Genomic DNA, 20,341 nt, shown 5'->3' on the forward strand with positions numbered 1-20,341 from the left:
CTTTGAGAAGAGAAACTCAGACACGAAGCAATGCAGTCAACTGTGATGACCTAAACTGTGTGTCTGCTTATGCAGTCCGAAGAAATTTTCAACCCATAAAACTAATGTTTCACCTTTGAAAATTAAGGTTTCTAAACCGGATATTGCTTGCTATTTTGTTGTCGGTCGAAAACACTTAATTGACATTTAGAAAAATATTGCTAATGTTGAACTTAACAAGCTATATATAAGATGTGTGAGTGATAGTGCAGCGGGTGTTATTTTGCTTAGGAAAGCTTATGAAACTATCCATACCTAACCACCGCCTGACTAACAGCAGCATGGTAGCTAGCTACATTAAAAAATGTACTTTACTTTTTATGTTTAATCCTTTGGGTTAAACGTTATGAAAAGGTACAACCAGACAAGGGGAGACAGAGAAAGCGTTCCTCGTGACTAGAAGGTTTCTCTCCTTGAAGGAATAAAATGTTTTTTTTTTTCTTTCCACATGTCATGGCAATGGTGCCGAATGATGATGGTGAGGTGTGTCCTACCCTCTCACTGCTCGCCAGGTCGAGTCCGTGTCAAGTGAACGTCATTAAAAACGCATACTCTACGAAGGGGACAGGAGACAAGGGACCGATTCTGTATAAAGCCGTAATATGTAACATTTCCAGGCTTACAATATTTCTCATTTCCGTCTGCATCTGTTTGACAACATCGCACACGTGGACGAAGGACAGCACGCCATTTTCTGCACATTAAGTACCACAAGGCATTGCGTCTGATGACTCTAGAGGAGTCCCCGTTGCTAAGGAGAAAGACTCACACAGTTCTAATAGCAGAGCAGGAGGGAGAAAGCTGCATTTTTATCACAGCCAACGTTACTGCTGTCTAACCCCGCAGACAACGGCAAGAAGGAACAGATAAAGTTTCGGGGACAAAACGAATATATATCGTAAGTGCACACCAAATTAAGGAAAATGGAGGCTACAGATACAGCTAGCGAGCTAGATAACACTATTCTGTACAGACATGCAGCTAACTGGTTGTACGCACAAATTAGCTACCTAGCTAACGTCAAGTAGCTATGGTATTTGGATTGTACCTAGCTAGACTAGCCAGGTAGTTGGTTAGCTGCTAAGCAAACAAGTTAAACGTTTCATATCATAAATCTTAGTGTTTTTTACACAGATATTACTATTTTGCAGTCTCTCAATTTAACTATTGATTCTTGCTAGCTAACGTCAAGTAGCTGGCCAGCTCTAAATTTAAAAAGTAGCTAGCTAGATTTTGTTACTGTAATACAGTACCTAACATTACTATTCTGGCTTGCTAGGTAATAAATTAACCAGTAAGACAGCTAGCTAACCACCCCAGTCTTAACGTTTTAACAAGCTATTTAGTTAGCTGGTTTTCTATGATTTTACATGAACATTTAACTGAAGTAACGGTACTGAAATTCAGACTGATAGCGTGGTACTGCTTACTCAGCTACATTTGTCGTTTGCTCTTATGTATGTTCGTCTCAAAGCAGCTAACGTATCTAGCCAGTAGCTATTTTTGATTGACTGTGCAAGCTAATAAAGCTAACTAACTAGCTACTCGCCACATCGATCTAGCTTATTAATTGAAGTACGTAGCTAGCCAGTCAGCCAGGTAGCTGGCATTTGCTAATTTAGTAGAAATGCATATATTCCGGACGACTCACGCAATCGCTGTGATTGTCAGGCTTTGCTGCAAGCTTGTCCTCATAGTCTCAAATCTTCATTGTCACGAGTTGACTGTAACGACAAATTATATATAAAGCTCATTGTGATAAACAGTGACGTCATTTAATAAAATATTGCATACAAAATTAAGACAAATACGTTTTAAAGAATAACGCAATGCAGATGTAAAAAAATAACATGCCAGCAATTTAGTGCAGTTTGGTTTAGATGACAAAGACAAAGGTTGCGAGAGATTAAAAAAAAAATTTGAAACGACCCTATAAGCCTAATATGACTTAAGATATAGATGTAAACACTAAGTTACTATGTGTGATTTACTCGATCTTCGTCCAGCAGCTGAGTGAGGATTATCCGAAGAATCTATCTAATAATTGGTGAGTAGGAGACAACTGTCTCAAACCTCCCATATATTGATACTTGATTTTAAACAGTATATCAGACTTGAACTTGAAGGACTGGTTGCTGCACTGAGCTTGTTTGGATGCAAGTGTGTGTGGTTGGTCAGTCAGTATAGTGATGCAGATACACAAGAAGCGAGGGGTGTCTTTCTTCCCACCAGACCCTTGGTGAGCCAGTGGTGGGCGCCATGAATTACTTGATTCACCTATCCCCCACCCCAAGAATCAGTGACTGCAAGCTTTAATGCGTCAGTTGTTCGGTTAATTGTAACAATCAGTTTGTCAGTGTAGGTTAAAACTTTGTCTTCCATCATTTTATAGAATGCACACATGAATCTTACTGCATAGAAGTAAACACCTTTTTTTTAGCTTTGTGTCTTTTGTTTCCTTGCCCTCTCTGGACTGCATGAAGGGGGCTGGCTGGACGCGGGTCACCTGCCACTGCAGCAGGCTGTGTGCAGTTTGCATGCAATTATAAAGCTCTGAATATTCAGTTTTCTTATATGTTTGGGATGGTGCCAACATTCCAAAATCAGACAGCCTGCCCTGATATAGATACAAACAGAGAAGACTGTCTGATTTTGGCATGCTGGCACCATCCCAAGCATATAAGAAAATTGAATTTTCAGTTTCCGTATATGTTAGGGATAGTGCCAGCAATCCAAAGTCAGACTGCCCTCTCTGATATAGATACAGACAATCAAAGGACATACTCTAAATTGCATCGCCGTGTATGGCTTATAGCGCTCTTGTTTTGCAGAAGCATAAAATAAGCTCAGTGTCTGCCTGTGAACTAACGGTGCGTTTCCAGTTGCCACTGTGCAAATGTTTTGAACAAAAATTGCTCATGTCATCAGCTTCTTAAGTGTTAGTGTTATTCTAGACCCCATATGTTGCATTCTTTATAGGTGACACCATGTGATTTTTCTACTGGCGAGCATTTATTTGATTATGTAACATATGACTAAATGCATGAAATGCCAAAGACCAAAATGAGCAGACAGATAGGAACAGAAGGTATTGCCATAGCATTGTTTTGAATGAACTCTGTACACGTAAGAACAATTACCCTGTCAGTGGATTCTACATGAAGAGGGCACTCACTGCTTTAGACATGACAATGGATTATTTAGTGCACGTCTATAGATAAGATTATGGATTTTTTTAAATTCAAAAAGGGCCTATGTTTGTCTCTTGCATTATCTATCTACTGGATGGGTCAGATTTTAAATTTCAAACTAAAAATGTGGAATGTGGCTTATTTTGATATGTGCAGTGGAGGTTTGTCTTGATAGCCAAATAGATGAGTGTTTACTTTAGCGTTCTAAGGACTCCTCTTGCCACTACATGGGGTAATGAAGCCCTCCAAATAAGGAGAAATTAAAAAAAGCCATGCAAAGATAGGTGTCAGTGTCACATTAGTAGTTCTGGGGAATATTTGGGTTTTCTGTTGTTATGCAGCAGTGTTTGCATGATAATATTGTACCGCAGTAGCGTTGGAAATGATTATTAGATAATAAAAATGAAATGGGTATAAAATGTGGTGTTAGTTCATAATAGAGCTATAATCGAGTTTATACATTTTAGCTGTCTTTATTTATCTTGTTGGGTAATGAGATTGTAACTGCTTTTTGAGAAGTAAAAAATCTTGCTGGCTTGTGACATTTTTTATGCAGCAGTCTTGTTGTCCTGGTTCACCAAAAAGTTAACCTGAGACCCCAAAATATGACTCTAGAATAATAAAGACAGAAGTCCTAATGCATTTTAGCTTTTCTCTTATTTTATTATGTCTGTGCTATACTGTAGTAGAACAAAAAACAAATATCTTTGTATCTTTCACAAATATCTCTGTAACAGTGGTACAATACGTCTCTCTGTCTCTGTTATTTATGGGAGGCATATACAAACAGAAAATATTCTTATTCCAGATCCCACAACTTAAGTAAAAGAGAAGCAAACAGGGCTATGTCTGCCTGCCCTGCTTTTGGCTGGTCGCTTCAAGTAGTCAGAAAGTGAGCTGAGAGACTAGTTGCAGGATGTGCTGAGATTTACCAGGAGCAATTGAAACACCACAGAAACACCAGGAGTGCTGAGGTGTAGCTGCTTCAGGGCTATGCCTTGTAAGACAGAAAAAAATCGATCTTAAATTAGTTTTCATTTGCAATGAGGTTGATACAGCAACAGACAGGCGACTTAGCCAGATAAGAGACCTGCTCTGAAATTATGCTGTATTTACCTGCAATCCATGTACAGCCTCAATCTGCTGTGTCCTTGTCATATTTCAGGCTCTTACTAGCTTCCAAGCTGCACGGTCAAATTAGTTAATAGCCTATGATGTTAAATGGAAATTGGTTCCCCTCTCGCTGCTGAATTACAACTGACTGTAAAGGAGGGTGAGGGCCGGCGAAGGTTCTCAAATGTCACGGCTAAGGGAGATCCTATTTGTACCCCATTCAACCTAATCACGCAGACCTGTGTTTCTCTATCCCTGGCGTGCTCTTGGTGGAGGCCTGTCGTGACAGGCTTAAGCCATTTCATCTATCTCATCAGCGGGAGTGGGGATGCCTGATTCCCCTCATTCCCATCTGTCTCTCAGAACACAGGCTACCGAGGGAGGGCGAGCGCATCCCCCCCTTATGCAATGGGATTTTCTATCAGGGATGAGAGTGGACTCGGATATAATCCGCGTTCCGGGATTACTGTAGCAGGCGGGCGTGCTGTTTGGTGAACGTTTCAAAAGAAGCGGTTTGCAGCCCGGGCTTATCCCGAGGACATTTCTGTCACTTTCATCGAAGGTGCGCGAGACATGGAGGGCAAGCTGTCGCCAGCCGCCGGGACCTGGTAGAAAAACGCCATGGCAGCGTCGACAGAAGCCCGCTCCTGGAACTCCCGCCTCGCGTGAGCGCTGTTGATGGGCGTCCCTGTTACGTGACCGAGGAAGAGAACGCCGTCCCGGGAGGATGAACCGCTACACAACGCTGAAGCAGCTGGGCGACGGCACGTACGGCAGCGTGCTGATGGGCAAGAGCAACGAGTCCGGGGAGCTGGTGGCCATCAAGAGGTACACGGCCGTCCCGGTCCTCCCTCGTGCTTTCGTTCCCTTTCAGACTGTCAAGGGTCGCTCATTCAGAAGGGGGGGGGGGGGTGTAATGGATTTGTTGTTTGAATCTAAGGGCATCTTTTGTCTTTTCGCTCTTTGTTTGCTTCCTTTTGTTTGTTCCCTTGAACAGGTTATGTGTTTGAAAATGGGCTGTATGCAGAAAGAGAAGGTACAGCAGGGTTAGACATGAGTTTGCAAATCATCACTCAATGCCCAGCATCATCAGTGAAAACAGTGCTTTTAGCCACACTCTTTTTGAGAGTGTCTGTTTCTGTCCTATGCTTTGTTCTGTCCAATCAGGATCAGGGGCAGTAGTGTGGTGTAGTGGTAAGGAACAGGGCTCATAAAATGGGAAGTTGCTCTGGGTAAGAGAGTCTGCGAAATGACAATAATGTAAAGTAATCAGCTCTAAGAGTGCAGTCAAGGTTGGTAGATTGAGTGTTTTCAGAAAGGATCCGACACTGGGCATCCCGGTTTCTTTCTAACACTGATACTACCATCCAGAGAGCTCTCTACTTTGAAGTACGTCAGTACACAGTATTGCTTTCTCAAACAGGCTATGGATGGCTCTTGCTGTCCTGCCACACTGGACCTGAAAACCTGTGTTGCCCTTTGCAACACGCCACTGTGCAGTATGGTGAGTGAGTTTGGACAAAGCCATCCGCCCCACTCCCGCTAAGGAAGACCAGCTTACATGCGTGTTTTTCATCGAGACGTGTAAATAATGCACGCAGTGTGGAGGCTGTCCCGGCCCAGTTTGTAAATGGAAGGTTATCATGTAAAACGATCCCTTTGATGATGGTGAAAGGAGTGAAAGTGGAGAGCGTAGTGTTTCCCCTTTGCCACACCGATGGCAGACCAGGAGTGCAATATCTGCATGTTGTGGTCCCGTTACATAATTCCAGCTTTAGTGCCAAAGTCACGTCCCTCCCAGGTTGTGTTTGGAATGATCGGCCATGTTGACCAGGGGACGTGCTACACTGTGTAGTCTATGTTTTTGAAACACTGTTGTAATCTGCTGTGGTAGATTTAGATGCAGTGGGGAGTGATAATGGTTTAACAACGTAGCTCAGACAAGTGATGGCTGCTGATCTTCCACTTCATGCTGGTTATAGGACATTCATATGGCTATTGGACAAGTGCAGATAATGGGCCAGGATATATTTCACATTGACATTCAGGTGAAGTCAGTTTTTATAAAATGACAAATTATTTCAGGAAGGTGCTGTGAAAGTACTATGTTTAACAATGTCAGAGGTAATCATTCTGAAATGGCTTTCTTATCGAAAGAAAATAAAGGAAGTGATAACTTTATTTATTTATTTACAGCCGACTGCAGCATCTGAATAACTCGACTGCAAACATTACCCAGTTGGTTTGCCATTCTGTTTACAGGGGGCATAAAGTGTTGCTTTGGATGCATTCAGTATTTTTGTTATTATAAGGTGCATTCCTTTAATAATCACTCATACAAGACTCAACTGTGTTCAGAAACACTGGAGCAGAGTCATTGCTATAGTAATGCTGTTTACACACTCCATTTGTAAGAATAAAGCAAACTGCTTTTAAGAACAATTTTGGATTCACTCAGGTCACATACTATGATCCTCATTTGAATGATGCATAAATAGTGAAAAGTAGGGTTTGTTTATATTATAATTTAATTACCTTAACACCTAAGATGTAACATATTTTGGTGAAAGAAAACCTTTTACAGTTTATTTACATGCAAGGATAGAGTATTGAAACGGTCTTCTTGAGACCAACAAAAGAGGTGTATCTGAGAAGCTGAGCACTTCTGTCCACACGTCTTGGTATTCTGAAAGACAGAGAAAGCAGATGAAAGGGACTGTGAACAGATTTGTGACCTATGAGTCAAGTGGCACATTCACACTGTGCTTGAATAAACAGTGACTGTGCCATGGCATTGTAGCCTACACAGTGCCGGTAATCGCAGACACTCAAAATTATGTGCGAGAATTTAGTTGAGGACATTAACTGCATCCAGACGTCTCCAAAGCACCAGCCATTTGCACAGTGATGAATGAAACCAGTTATTCTCGTACTATTATCCTTATTTTGGATGGCTTGAAGTACTGTATGTTCAGATATATTTTATTCCTTGTATGAAGAATGTACCTGTGTACAAGTATTCAGTTAAATAAAGGTAAATGTACATTCTTATCAATTCATAAATAGGTGATTCTGCTTTTAAGAATCAACCACTTAAACAAATCAAATCCTCTTTATTGGATGTGATCCTTATAAATGGAGTGTACTGCATTATTTATTTTAATTCGTATTAATAATAAATCCTATCAATAATACATAGCATTTCAAAGCATTCAATTCAGATGTTTGAACTGTTTAATTGTAGACATAATTTTCAGTTAACTTACTACATTTCAAGCTGGCAGCTGTAGTCTTGAATTTAAAAATTCTAGGACTACTGCCAGACTGCAACAGCTATCACAGTTCTATCTAAACACTTTATGTGAGTGTTAAACAGATGATCAGGTGTAAAAATTATCCTTGTTGAATTAAATTCATGAAGGAAGATTATTACGTAGTAAACTTAGCTGCTTATATTGTCTCACAGAATGAAGCGGAAATTTTATTCTTGGGAAGAATGCATGAACTTGAGAGAAGTCAAGGTAAGATCACTGCATACAGACACATGGAACATTTTGCACAGGCAAAGTACCACATCTTGAGGTTAATGTTTCACATTTTAGTTACAATATCTAGTATGGGTAACTAGATACAGTTACTAAATGTATGAATGCGACTTCCTTTTTATTATGACATCATATAATGTTTGAATTTTGTTTTGATGGTGGGATGAAAGATGTTACTATATGTGCTTTGCATACCCTGATCTACCAAAATATTTGTTTGCAGTCACTGAAGAAGCTGAATCATGCCAATGTTGTGAAATTAAAGGAAGTTATAAGGGAGAATGACCACCTCTACTTTGTCTTTGAATATATGAAAGAGAACCTTTATCAGCTAATGAAAGACAGGTAAGGTTATTGGTTTGGAGATGTGAAATGTGATAGAATGATTTCAGTCAAATGTTTTAATCTTGTGTTTAAAATCAATGTATCCATGATTCGATCATTATTTATATTGCGTGTTTTAAAAGACTCCCTGTTTTTTATATGAGACAGTAAAACCAGGAAAACTGTGGTTGGATGTATTGTACATTTTTTTAATTGAACTTGTTCTCTGTGTATATGTATGTGTATGCTCATATTTGTAACATGTCCAATTGAACACTTTACCTCGGGAATATTTTCAAATACTTAACTTTCAAGTACGGTCACATACGCAAACATGTTAATCAGTAAGCAGTAAGCTACATCAGTAAGTTACTGATCGCATTAGATAAACAGCCCGTAAACTGCACCGTAAACGAATGTCAGTTTAGATAAATGAACGTGGCTCTGTGGATTTATTATTACTGGTGTGATTCGACTTTGGGGATAAAACCTGTAGGTTGCATCAGACCTTTAATGTCTCGAATGAGTCCATTGGTTTGACAGGTATGGTGTATCGATTCTTCATTTGCAGAAACAAGTTGTTCCCTGAATCAGTCATCAGAAACATGACCTATCAGATTTTACAGGGGCTTTCATATATCCATAAACATGGTAGGTTTTCCTTTTCAGGCCTGCAGTGACCTCCCATCAAAGGAACAAGAACAACTGAGCCTATACTACATTAAGCAGTTATGCACAAGTTACCAAGAGTTAGCCATTGGAGGGGCACACTGCCCAGCCCACTAACGACAACATTAGCACATAACAGGCTCAAATGAACAATAGGTCTGAAGGCCTTGATGAATATTCATGATTTGTAGGCTTTAATTAGTCTGTTTGATGACTGATGGTCACCTGACTGTTACTTCTTAATTGAGTGTATTGGAATTTGAAACGTAGTTGATCAATATTACATGAAGAAAAATCACAGAAATATGATTTTTTTTTTTCCAGTTGACATTTCAGTTATATGTAAGAGTTTCAGCCGTAGGAGGGTGCTCAGTAATTGTTGTTCCTCTTTTGGGATGCGTGTGTGATACCTAACATCTGCCCTAAATACTTAATCCACTGCCTGTGGCAAATAACTAGTTGCCTCTCTGTGGAGGTTATAGCCACAAAAAGAGGATGGCCGCACTTCCTGCCCAGCTGGTGGATCATAGCAGTGCACGAGTCATACAGCACAAAGCAGACTTTTCACACCGGCTGGCTTAATGTGTAATTGGCGCACATGGCCACGGCACCGCATGTACTGCGGGCCGCACGTCTTCCTCATATCATCCTCCGTGTCTTTCTCTCTCCCTCCTGTTTGTTGGTCCACCTCTCTGCTGCCAGGGAAAACAAGCTGTTCAGTGAGAATGAGATTAGGAACATCATGTTCCAGGTGCTGTCTGGCTTGGCCTTTGTGCACAAGCATGGTAAGAGCCTTCCTCTGGCTGTTCTTCCTTCCCTCCTTTCCTTGACGCTGCCGCGTGTTCCTGTATCTCATGTGCAAGTACCTTTGAACACTAATACCTTTGGCATAATAGGCTAGCACTGATTGCTTGGCACTGTATGTCTGTGCTTTAGTAAACCCTGTCTCAATGAAGATTTGTAGATTTGTTGTGCTTGCTTAACAGTAGTTCTGTGTTCAGAAGTATTTAATATTTAAAGTGTTCCAAGGGTATTTCTCTGGAGACATAGAACTGCTTCAATCTACTGTTTTTGTTGTACATGGATATATCAGAGGGAACAAGTACCTTTGAATATCAGTAAGTAAATTGATTTAGATTAGAAGATTTTGGAAAGAGACTGGAAAAAGTGTTTGGTTTGATGTACCACGTGCACACTACACAGATAGTCTTCTTTAAAATGCTGAATGCTTGGTACATCCAGCTAAACTATTTCTCGGGGATATTTGTATATTTATGTCATTTTTCAGAGAAGAACACTAGGCGGCCTTAAATATACATTTGCTCTCGTAGCACAGTACTTACTGAAGCATTTACAGTTTCATGGCATCTGCATGGCCCCTCCCCTCAGGTTTTTTCCATCGAGATATGAAACCCGAGAACCTGCTCTGCATGGGCCCTGAGCTTGTGAAGATCGCAGACTTTGGGCTGGCAAGGGAGATCCGCTCTCGCCCCCCGTACACCGACTACGTCTCGACAAGATGGTGAGGAACACGCCACGGTGAAACACAGAGCCAAAGTAGTTCATGGTTTTTACGCTGCAACACCCGCTGCGGTTAATAAGGCAACCGACCGCTAGAATAATCATTTTGAACCAGGGAATAATTTGGCTCAGCTGGTACAGCGAGTGATGAGAACGAGAGAAGTACTAAAGTGTGTGAGCACAGCTCCTCTGCCGTGTCTCTCCAGGTACCGAGCTCCAGAGGTGCTCCTCAGGTCCTCGGCCTACAGCTCGCCCATTGACATTTGGGCAGTGGGCTGCATTATGGCCGAGCTCTACACCCTCCGGCCCCTCTTCCCTGGAAACAGCGAGGTGGATGAGATCTTCAAGATCTGCCAGGTGCTTGGGACAGTGAAGAAGGTCAGTCGCAGGCCACCTGATCCCAGCGAAGGGAGATGTTTGGCAGTTTTCAGCAGGACACATTGGGTCACGGTGTGACATTGTGGGTCTTTTCGAACATCATTACTCTATGGCATGTTATGGGATTGAGGAGGATAAATCAGATTACACATGCAGGCTAAAATTGTGTGTCTTAAATAAATGTAGGAATGAGTATTATGTGAAATGTTTGTGAGTTTTAATGTGACCTGTCACATCTTTCGGCTGAGACTTTGTAAGATCCCTCGGCAGTAAACAGAAATATGTAATATTACCACTAGTTGGTGAAATAGCAGTTGCAGCTACTGAGCAGTGAGTGTTCGACAATTTTCATTTGCAAAGATGAGCAAAGCTGTTGAGTTGTACCCAAAGCAAGTCCTCATAACATTATGCTAATGCTGATTTCTCCCCACAACAGACTGACTGGCCAGAAGGCTACCAGCTTGCTGCTGCAATGAATTTCCGGTTCCCGCAGTGTGTTCCAACCAACCTCAAAACACTTATTCCAAATGCCAGCAATGAGGCCATATCACTGATGAAGGACATGTTGCAGTGGGACCCCAAGAAGAGACCCACTGCAGTCCAGGTACAACTTGAATGTTAATCTACAGTGACACTTTCCCCTGTCTGGCTCATATCAGTAAGAGCAATGCTAAGCGTTACAATGACATGATAATATCTCTGGTATTTTGAACAAAAATAGCATTTGATGAATATTGGGGGGAAAGGTGATTTTTACTGAATAGAATACTCCACCATGCTAAAAACTTCCCCCTGTCTTAAGGACAGTTACCAGCACTCCAACACTATCCTTCAGAACATTAAAAATGCATTATCTCACTAGTCCAGAATGTTCCATCCAAGGACATGCACATAGCCTGCACATGTATCCTTACGTGAGAGCACAAGGTCTATATTACATACATATCCTTATATGGCCCCAAACTATAACACAGCTGGCTGTCGCACGCACATCATGGCTTATACGGCACAGTGGCCTAATACATGTTGGAAAATATATTACCGACTGAAAATACACCGTAGAGAGACATGCATGGACTTAGAATATACAATTGAGACTGCACTGCATCTCATTCTCATATCCATCTTTATTGAGAGAATGATTTGGCTACTATCAGGTAAAGACGCTCAAAACCCGTAGAAGAAAAAAAAAACGGACTCTGTCTGTATGGACTACTCTAAACTCTGATACGGTTAATTAAAGAGGTGTTGTGTGTTTGGTACGTTCCAGGCCCTGAGGCACCCTTACTTCCAAGTAGGGCAGGTGCTGGGGCCTCCCTCCCAGCACCAGGACCAGCAGAGGGCCCCAGGGAAGCCGGCGCATGCCGCCGAGCCCAAGCCCCTCTCCCTGTGCAAGTCGGACCTGCAGTCGTCCTCGGAGCCGGCGTTCAAGCTCCCGGCGGAGACCCCGGGCAAGGACTACCACCACCCCCTGCAGCAGATCCCGCTGCCCCAGGCCTTCGCGAAGACCGCCCCGCAGGCCGAGGCTTACAAGCAGGAGCCGTTCGTGCGGCACAGCTTCAACAGCAACTCGCTGCCGGTGGGCCGCCCCGAAACATTACACTGCCCTAAACCGTCGTCCTCTAGCAGAGGGTCTCAGCCAGAGGGACTTGCACAGCGTATCTGATAAAGTGCCGTGAGAACAGTTGCAGAAACAGGGCACAGCTAACCACACATGAGCGAGCATCAGTGCCGCACATGTCACAAATGTGTGCCCAGACTGACAAGTACAAAGTAAAACATATGAATTAGTGTAATGCCAACACATCCCACAACCATGCAAAACACTGACCCAGGGCGCTGACCCTCAGCGCTGCCATTGTGATGTGCTAATGACCACCGAAGCCAGGCACTGAGACTGTGTTCACACCCCTGCAGAGCTCTGTCAGTGTGCAACACAGTGCACTAATGACCACTAGCATTGGGGGCACCATACATAAAATTGTTTTGTGGTTCACATTGACTTAATGTTTGTTCCAGTTCATCACCAAAATGGCATTGTACCTGGGGACGCATATTCAGATTTACAGATACACAAGAGTTATATTGGTTTCCATCATTGGTAAGACATGAAGTGATGTCTTTTGATATTCAGTCTCAGAGGAAATACCCAATTTAGAAATTATACATACCGATACATTAAAACGTTATCATCAAACACAGTGTTTGCATGTCCTTTTTATCTGACAACATTGCAGTCATTTCAGTGTATTATTCCAGGGTTATTCCTTTCTGTAAAATTCTCTGTCCTGCATAGCCCTGCACCCTGTGTGAATGTGTTGAAGGGAGACATTTCTGTTGTGGCAGAGACATGCTCCTATGGGAAATGAGAACAGCCTGGTGGGGGTGAAGAGCGGGCGGAGGCGCTGGGGGCAGACCACGGTGAAAGCCTCAGACAGCTGGGACCAGTTCGATGACTCGGACATCATGGGCGTGTCATACTCCAAGAGACCCAGCATAGGATCTGTCAAGGAGAAAATACGAGAGGATCCCATCTATCGGCAAGTTGCTTTATTTTTACTTGCGCTCTTTTTACTGTACTGTTGATGTTTCTGTAATTAGGCTCCATTCCAAAAGGAGTTAAAGCCTATGAACTGTGTCGGTTTGTGTTATCGTAACATGCTGGCTTGTGTCATTGGAAAATGTGGGTTTGTGGTATTGTGTAATTTGATCACTTGTTTATTTTCCCGTTTCACCTCTTCAGGGCTACTGACCCAAAACCCATTAATATCTACAGTACTGTGACTAAGTTACCAAGCAATACCAACATAAACCGCATGGACCCTGAGTCCTCATCAGCCAAACAGCACTACTTACGACAATCGAGATACCTCCCTGGTAAGATCATGCTGTAGAGGATTCGCTAGCTTTTACTTAAGCATCACCCCAGTTTTTTTGTGGTGATACTTTCGATAACATTGATGCAGGTCAAGTCAGTTTTGCAGCATACAAGCGAACATCCCCATTTTCATTTTCTGTTAAAATACACTTGGTTTTGTCAAGGATTTTCTCCTTGTTACCTGGCTCTAAGTGTTGTTGCATTTTGAATGTAATTACAGCAAACGGGTTAAATATAATTCAGTCCCAAAAGAGTCACTCCGCCGCTGGACTGAATGAGTCATGAGTGGACACACTATGCTCGTTGATGTGTGGCAGGAGGTGAAGGGGGAAGAGGTCAGCTGCAGGGGAGAACAGCCCGATAGATGATGTTACTGGTTCTCTTTTTCCATGCTGGAATATCTCATGATACAGCTGTCCTGTCTTTCTGGGGCACACCCGTGTCTGTGGATGACTGAGCTTCCTGTTTGTTTCAGGAGTGAACCCCAAGAGCACGCCCTTAGTGGGGCACAAGGATCCAAGCAGAGAACGATGGGACAATGCTGCCCTTTTAATGAATAAACCACCCTCGCACATCGGAGCTGGGCTGTCCATTACGAGAGTGAATGCAGGTAACGACCTGTTAAAACAGACTTGTCTGCTTGTCTCATTACTAATGCTGCCAGTGTGACTCTTAGTTCTGCGGCCCTAATTTCCTGATGCATCATTGCTCTTTAATACTAATTCAACACAAAGCACAATTTTTCGGTGCGCTCAAGTAGCCAGCCCTGGCAGAGAAGGGGAGCGGGGCCTGTATTATTCATTTGTTTTGTTGACTATCGCACAAAAAGCGTATCCTGCTTCCCTCGATCCTTAATTCATGAGATCAGGGGAGTATTAAGACAGTGGCTAGAGATCAAGTGTCCCCCCGGACTGTGGTCTGAGGCGCCTCATGATCCTGTCTACTCATCAAAATCAGATTTTTTCACAGCCGTTTCCTTTCTGTCCTTTCTGTTTGCCATCATATCTCTGCCAGCTGCCACCTTTTAATTTTTAAATTCTCTCTTTCACCCGTCCATCTATCTCTACTCTTGTATATATATATAGTATACCAAAAATGGAAATAATTTACACATTTTCAACTTAGTGATTGAGCAAATTAATATATTCTCTAAAATTTGTTCTCATTATATCATTTTTGTATAGGTTACCCCTTCTATTTTGTCATTTTGAGCAAGTTAATTCTTTTTCTCTTCTAATGTTTATTTCATGATTTTTTTATGGGCGTCATGCATTTCATCCTCACTGTTTCCCCAGTAGTAGCTTTTAATGACTGTTTCTTTTATGCTGATTTTTATTCCAACTCAAGTCTTGTCCAAGTACTGTAAATTGAGACTTGCAAATAGCAAGTGCAACCACATCCAGGTATGAGTCAACATCTCAATTAGTCACATGAAGCAAAGGGCCCAGTTGGAAGATGAGCAAGAATACGCACTTGTTGCCTAGACACAGGATTGAAAACTATGCCATTTCTTATTTCTGTCACATTTACATGAAGAAATGACTAATCCTCAAGTACTAGGTGTGATGACTTTGAAATTCTGCCTAATGCTTTCAATGATTGGTTTATACCCATTAGGAAACTTTGTCACAAACTACCCCACCGGAGGTTATATTCCTTCTTTTCATAAGAAAGAAGTTGGATCTGCAGGACAGAGAATCCATCTTGCACCTCTAGGAGACCAATCTGCAAGTAAGTTTCCAATGTCATTTCAAAGGCATTGAAATTTCCAAACCAGCCTGGCAACAGAAATTCATAGAAATTTCCATAAAACACTCTCTTTGACAGTAACTAACAAGACATTATTAGAAGCATGAAGTTATTCATCTCAATTTACTTAATACACCTGCTTTTATCAGTGCTTTCTGCATGTCACTGTTACTCTTCTGTGTTAACCTCCTCTTTCATGTTTTCTTACTCTCAGTAGACCTTTCTCCCTCTGCTGATCTTAGAAACGACAAAATGAATGCATCAAAGCTAAAGTCTACTGACAATAGAGGCTTTTTTGAAACCAATGAAGGTAATGTGGCAAGAACGCATTTTTATACAGAATGGAAACAAATGTAGGCCTCTGCTCAATATAACTGCCATGTCCTTTGTGAATCGCTTTGCAGTACATTTAAGTAATTGTGACTTTTATCATGTGCATAATTTGGCTGTAGCGTGTTTTCTAAGGCCAAAGCTTTCCCTCACAATATGATGTTTGCCTTTGGGAATTTGGCCCCAAGTACGAATTTCACACGACCATGAAATCCACCTTGATCAGGACGCGTATTTATACAGCAGAGTTTGCACACTATGCGAACTCAGTCAGTGCAGCAGAGTAGGTAATCTCTCCTCGAGGTCTGTGGGCAGGACTGTTTTAGCAGTGGTCTGCTGTGCTAGGCACATAAATAAAAGAAGAGAGTTGGAGGTACAGTATGCATGAGTGAAGAAATAGGTACGTCAACAGAGCCAGGACCTGACGAGACGCTGCAGTGGCTCTTGGAGCAGTGCTGTGTTCACAATAATATCTGTGGAGGTCCAGTTTTATTCATCTCAGAATGCCGTGTCATAATAGTGAACATTTTCATAGTATATTGGGAGGAAATGAATGGAAAACCAAAGATCAGTGATGCTGATTGTACAGGGGTATAAGTGTAAATGCAACTGCATGCACATTACAGACTGGGAATTGCATTTGTGCGCGCTCTGTGTTCAGACACAGCAGCAGTCATTGTCTCTCTGATTGCTCTGCTCTTGATATAGTTGACAATCTAGTCCACACCTGCTTTTGACAGCAACAAGGAGAAAAACAAAACATCCAACCGACTTTAAAATGGCGGCAAGTGTAGCAACTTAGTACAGGTGCTTTATTACTTGCCTGTTAATTAAGTGCAGTATACAAACACAGTATGTAAAAGTATATTTACATTTACATTTATTTAGTTAGCAGACGCTTTTACCCAAAGCGACTTACAAAAGTGCATACAGTAAGTGTAGCGACAGTACGGGGACAGGATGTGTACAGTTCCACAATGAGACAGTTCTCAGCTGAGAGCAAGGTCTGTTTGAGGACACAGTACTATCAGATTTGTGCAACTAGAGCGTATAGGGCAACTAATATTATATCTGCTGGGGATGGAGGTGGGAGGCGTGGGTATGTCAGTGAGACTGTGGCAGTCCTCCAGTTGTCACTTAGCTCGCTGTAGTGCAGATGGTGGCTTTTGGTGTGAAAGGTACCCGTGTTGGCTTATGAATGTACCAGAGGATTGCGCTTGCTCGCCTTGCATTCACTCCTTGTGTTTAGGAGATGTTCCAGTGAGACACGACAGTGTGCAATTGCGGATTCCAAAAAGATGGGTGCATAGCGCTTATGCATATTGGCCTCTGCTTTGAATTACAACCTCTAGATTCAATACCTTTGCTAATTGGATGCTAATGAAGCTTGTGCGAACCTCAGAGTCTGACTAAAAAGCATGCAGTGTGGGAAGGCCTTGAGAGAGTAACATTTGTAAGAATTGTGTAAATGTGTTCATCAAATAAAGGACAGAGGGCATTGCAGTTAGATTGACTTGTGGCCACTCTTCATATATAATCTTAATGCTGAATACAGGGGCTTGGACGTCTATGAAATCATGAAATACTTCGTCAGCTGTTGTGACTGTCTCTCCCAGTCTCCTGTAACTAGAGGAATGTTTTGTTGGATTGAAAAGCAGCTTTAAACTGCCCTAATTATTACTGTATGAGCATGCCCACTTTCATTACATTACATTACATTCATTTAGCTAGGCGCTCTTATCCAGAGCAACTTCCAGCACAAGAGAACAGCAGTGTTTTCCATTAAAATGAAATGAGCAATAGTGTCAGACCAGGCTAACTACACTCCCAGGCCAGTGAGTACAACACTACTCAAGCACCGCTACAGGTTAACATGTGCTAACCTGAAACAAGACGGCCTAGAAACTAAGGGAAGCCAAATGCGCACACTACCATACATCACACAGTCACTAGATCACAGTATCTGTAACCCAGTGTGATGCTACACATAAAATAAACAATAAGTAATACAAATAGTAGGTGCTGTGGGGGTGGGGATCGAGGTGGAACCAAGATGCATTCTGAATAGGTGGGTTTTCAGTGTGCTTTCATCCCACTTTTTTTATAGTGCTTTCCTGGAAAACCAAACATGTTGGAAATCAGTCTGTTGTGAATTCAGTCCTGTTTTACCTTAGATCACTGATTCTCAATCCTGGGGCCCCCCCTGCTCCGCAAGTATTCCATCTTTCCCTGCTCTACCTACCTGACTGAACTCATCAGTGGCACTTTTGATTAGCCGAACACACCTGATTTAATAAAGAGCATGTTAATTATTTCAATCAGGTGTGTTTGGAGCAAGGATAGACTGAAGATATGCAGGACAGGGGGGCTCCAGGAGTAGGACTGAGAAACACTGGGCTTAGATGCCATATTATAATCTGGGGTTCCATGCCTGAGCATGGCTGGGAAATCAGACATTTTTGGGAATGACAAGACAGGGGGAGCAACAAGATGCAAACCATGGTCTTTGGACCAGCATTTGACAGGGTGAGTGAGACAGTGCAAAGGATCAAACAGAGGCTGAAATAAATATTCTTCAGCTTCTCTTCAGGGGTTCACTTCATGCTAAAACTAAAGAAGGAAAGGCAACAAGACAAACAGAAGCTCTCAGTTGGAAAAAATGTCTTGCCTTTTCAGACATTTTTCCTTAGCTAACTACTTTCATTGCAGATTTTGTGTTGTAAAAGGATTAATTGTGACATTTTAAAACATGTCATAATCACAAATTACTGTAATCTAGTTTGCTAATTGGAGACTGCCTGTCGAGATCTGATACAATAAATCTTCACATACTTTATAACTAGTAAAATATTCATTTGTACAAAGCATCGGAATAAACCTGCCATTCTATTTATAAGTACATCTTTATAGAAAAATAAATTATACAGAGTATGGAAATTCTTTTATTCATCTGTGATACACTGTTGAGATTTTTAGAATGACAAGACCAAGTGAAATCCAGACAGAAAATCAAAAAGCAATCAATGGGCCTTGAATGTACAGTGAATGCCAGTGTGTCATATGTATGTTGCCTGAGGGATGAAGCCTGACAGTCACTTGGTGTTGTTGCTTGCTAGGGCTTTTCACTGGTACCAATTTCTAATCTGACAAAATGATAAGAGCAATTGCGGTGTGTCAGTGATACTTAGCCAAAAATTCAACTGCTTATCATGCTTCTTGCTTTTTTCACACTGCCTCAGCAATGTAGAGGAACCTGGATGTTAGCAAGGTTCAGATAACTGCACAGGAGAATAGTATTCACTGATACAACAAAATGAGGTGCTGTCAGAAAAAGTGAACATGTAATCGGTGGCATAACGTTAAGTCAGAATGATTCGGTTTATAGCATACTAATTGCTAAAGGTTAGCTAATATTGAACTCTTGGAATCTTCATGCGGTCTCATCAAGTTATGACAATTCCACATGGCACATTCTGATGCTGCACAAAACAGGCCCGTAACATGGCAGTGATGCCATGAATGGCCAACTTGACAGACATGAAGTTGAATGTTTGTGAGCTGGAACAATGAGTGGGCTCGTAGATCTGCGGATGTGCACAATATAGTCTCTGCATTTGTAAAGTAAGAACAAGTTGAAAGCACACGTCACAGACATAGCCCTTACATCACCTCCAGAGGTGGCCAGACATTCTGCTTGTCTGTGACTACCACAGTAGACTGCTGTTTATCGCAAATGGTGCAACTTTATTGTACATACAAGTGATACATTTCTTTTGATCCTCCTTGAATATGTAGCACACTAACAAATTTCACCATTGTGAGTGAAGATATATTGACATGTCTTTTGCTTTTGCCTGTTTTTTTTGTCTCAGAATACGAAGGGTGGAAAAGCAAGGCAGCCAGACCTCAAATCCCTGTATCAGGTTTCGGGACGCTTGGGAAAAACTCTGGCAACCTTCTCTCCAGGGCGGCCCCTGTTCAGTCAGTGCATGGGAGAATAGACTGGGCAGCCAAATACGGAAGCCATCGGTAGCATAGCCCACTGCTCACTTTATTTAACCATAGACATTTCACACAAGTGAAATACAGCCAATAGATTGCACTGTGTGGGAAATACATGTACGTTTGTGGGAGGACCTTTGCCTTGATGCCTCCACGAATTGTTCTTGTAACACTGTATATTCAGCTGAGTCCATGGTCACATCAGAACTTACTTTTTGTTCACGCTGAGAGAATTTTTTAACATATGTGGCAATACCAGTTAAACACCATCTTGATCCAACTGGCATGAGCTCCATGTCGGGGGCCACTTTCTGTTTTATCAAGGTAGACTAGCTGTGGAGTTTAAAATGGCCATGTAATCACAAGTAACTTTCACCTTTCAGCATGAACTATTCCACGACACACATGCACACAACAACACACAACAGACAGCAGTTATGAAACTTCATCTACCCCCAGTTTATATGAATTCTGATGTTAACTGTGTCATTATTTGTGTTCAGCATTCTGTTTCATACACCTCTGTATCCTACTAACAACGATTTTGATCTTTGGTAGTTCCAAATAATTAACATCCGTCTTTCACAGTCTACATAATTAAA

At 41.9% G+C, this 20,341-nt stretch overlaps 1 protein-coding gene across 1 annotated transcript; it reads left to right on the forward strand.

Moving 5' to 3' along the window:
• Positions 1–606: 606 nt before the first annotated feature.
• Positions 607–20,280, forward strand: mak (male germ cell-associated kinase). The gene is made up of 15 exons (XM_036521554.1): positions 607–937; positions 4,906–5,171; positions 7,810–7,864; positions 8,112–8,233; positions 9,584–9,666; positions 10,271–10,403; positions 10,609–10,780; positions 11,217–11,384; positions 12,051–12,359; positions 13,127–13,320; positions 13,524–13,657; positions 14,134–14,268; positions 15,276–15,389; positions 15,622–15,717; positions 19,610–20,280. The coding sequence occupies exons 2-15, from the start codon at positions 5,071–5,073 to the stop codon at positions 19,768–19,770; spliced, it is 1,977 nt and encodes a 658-aa protein (XP_036377447.1). The 5' UTR covers positions 607–937; positions 4,906–5,070; the 3' UTR covers positions 19,771–20,280.
• The last annotated feature ends 61 nt before the right edge of the window (positions 20,281–20,341 follow it).

This window comes from Megalops cyprinoides, chromosome 2 (genome assembly GCF_013368585.1).
Source record: "Megalops cyprinoides isolate fMegCyp1 chromosome 2, fMegCyp1.pri, whole genome shotgun sequence".
Taxonomy (NCBI): domain Eukaryota; kingdom Metazoa; phylum Chordata; class Actinopteri; order Elopiformes; family Megalopidae; genus Megalops; species Megalops cyprinoides.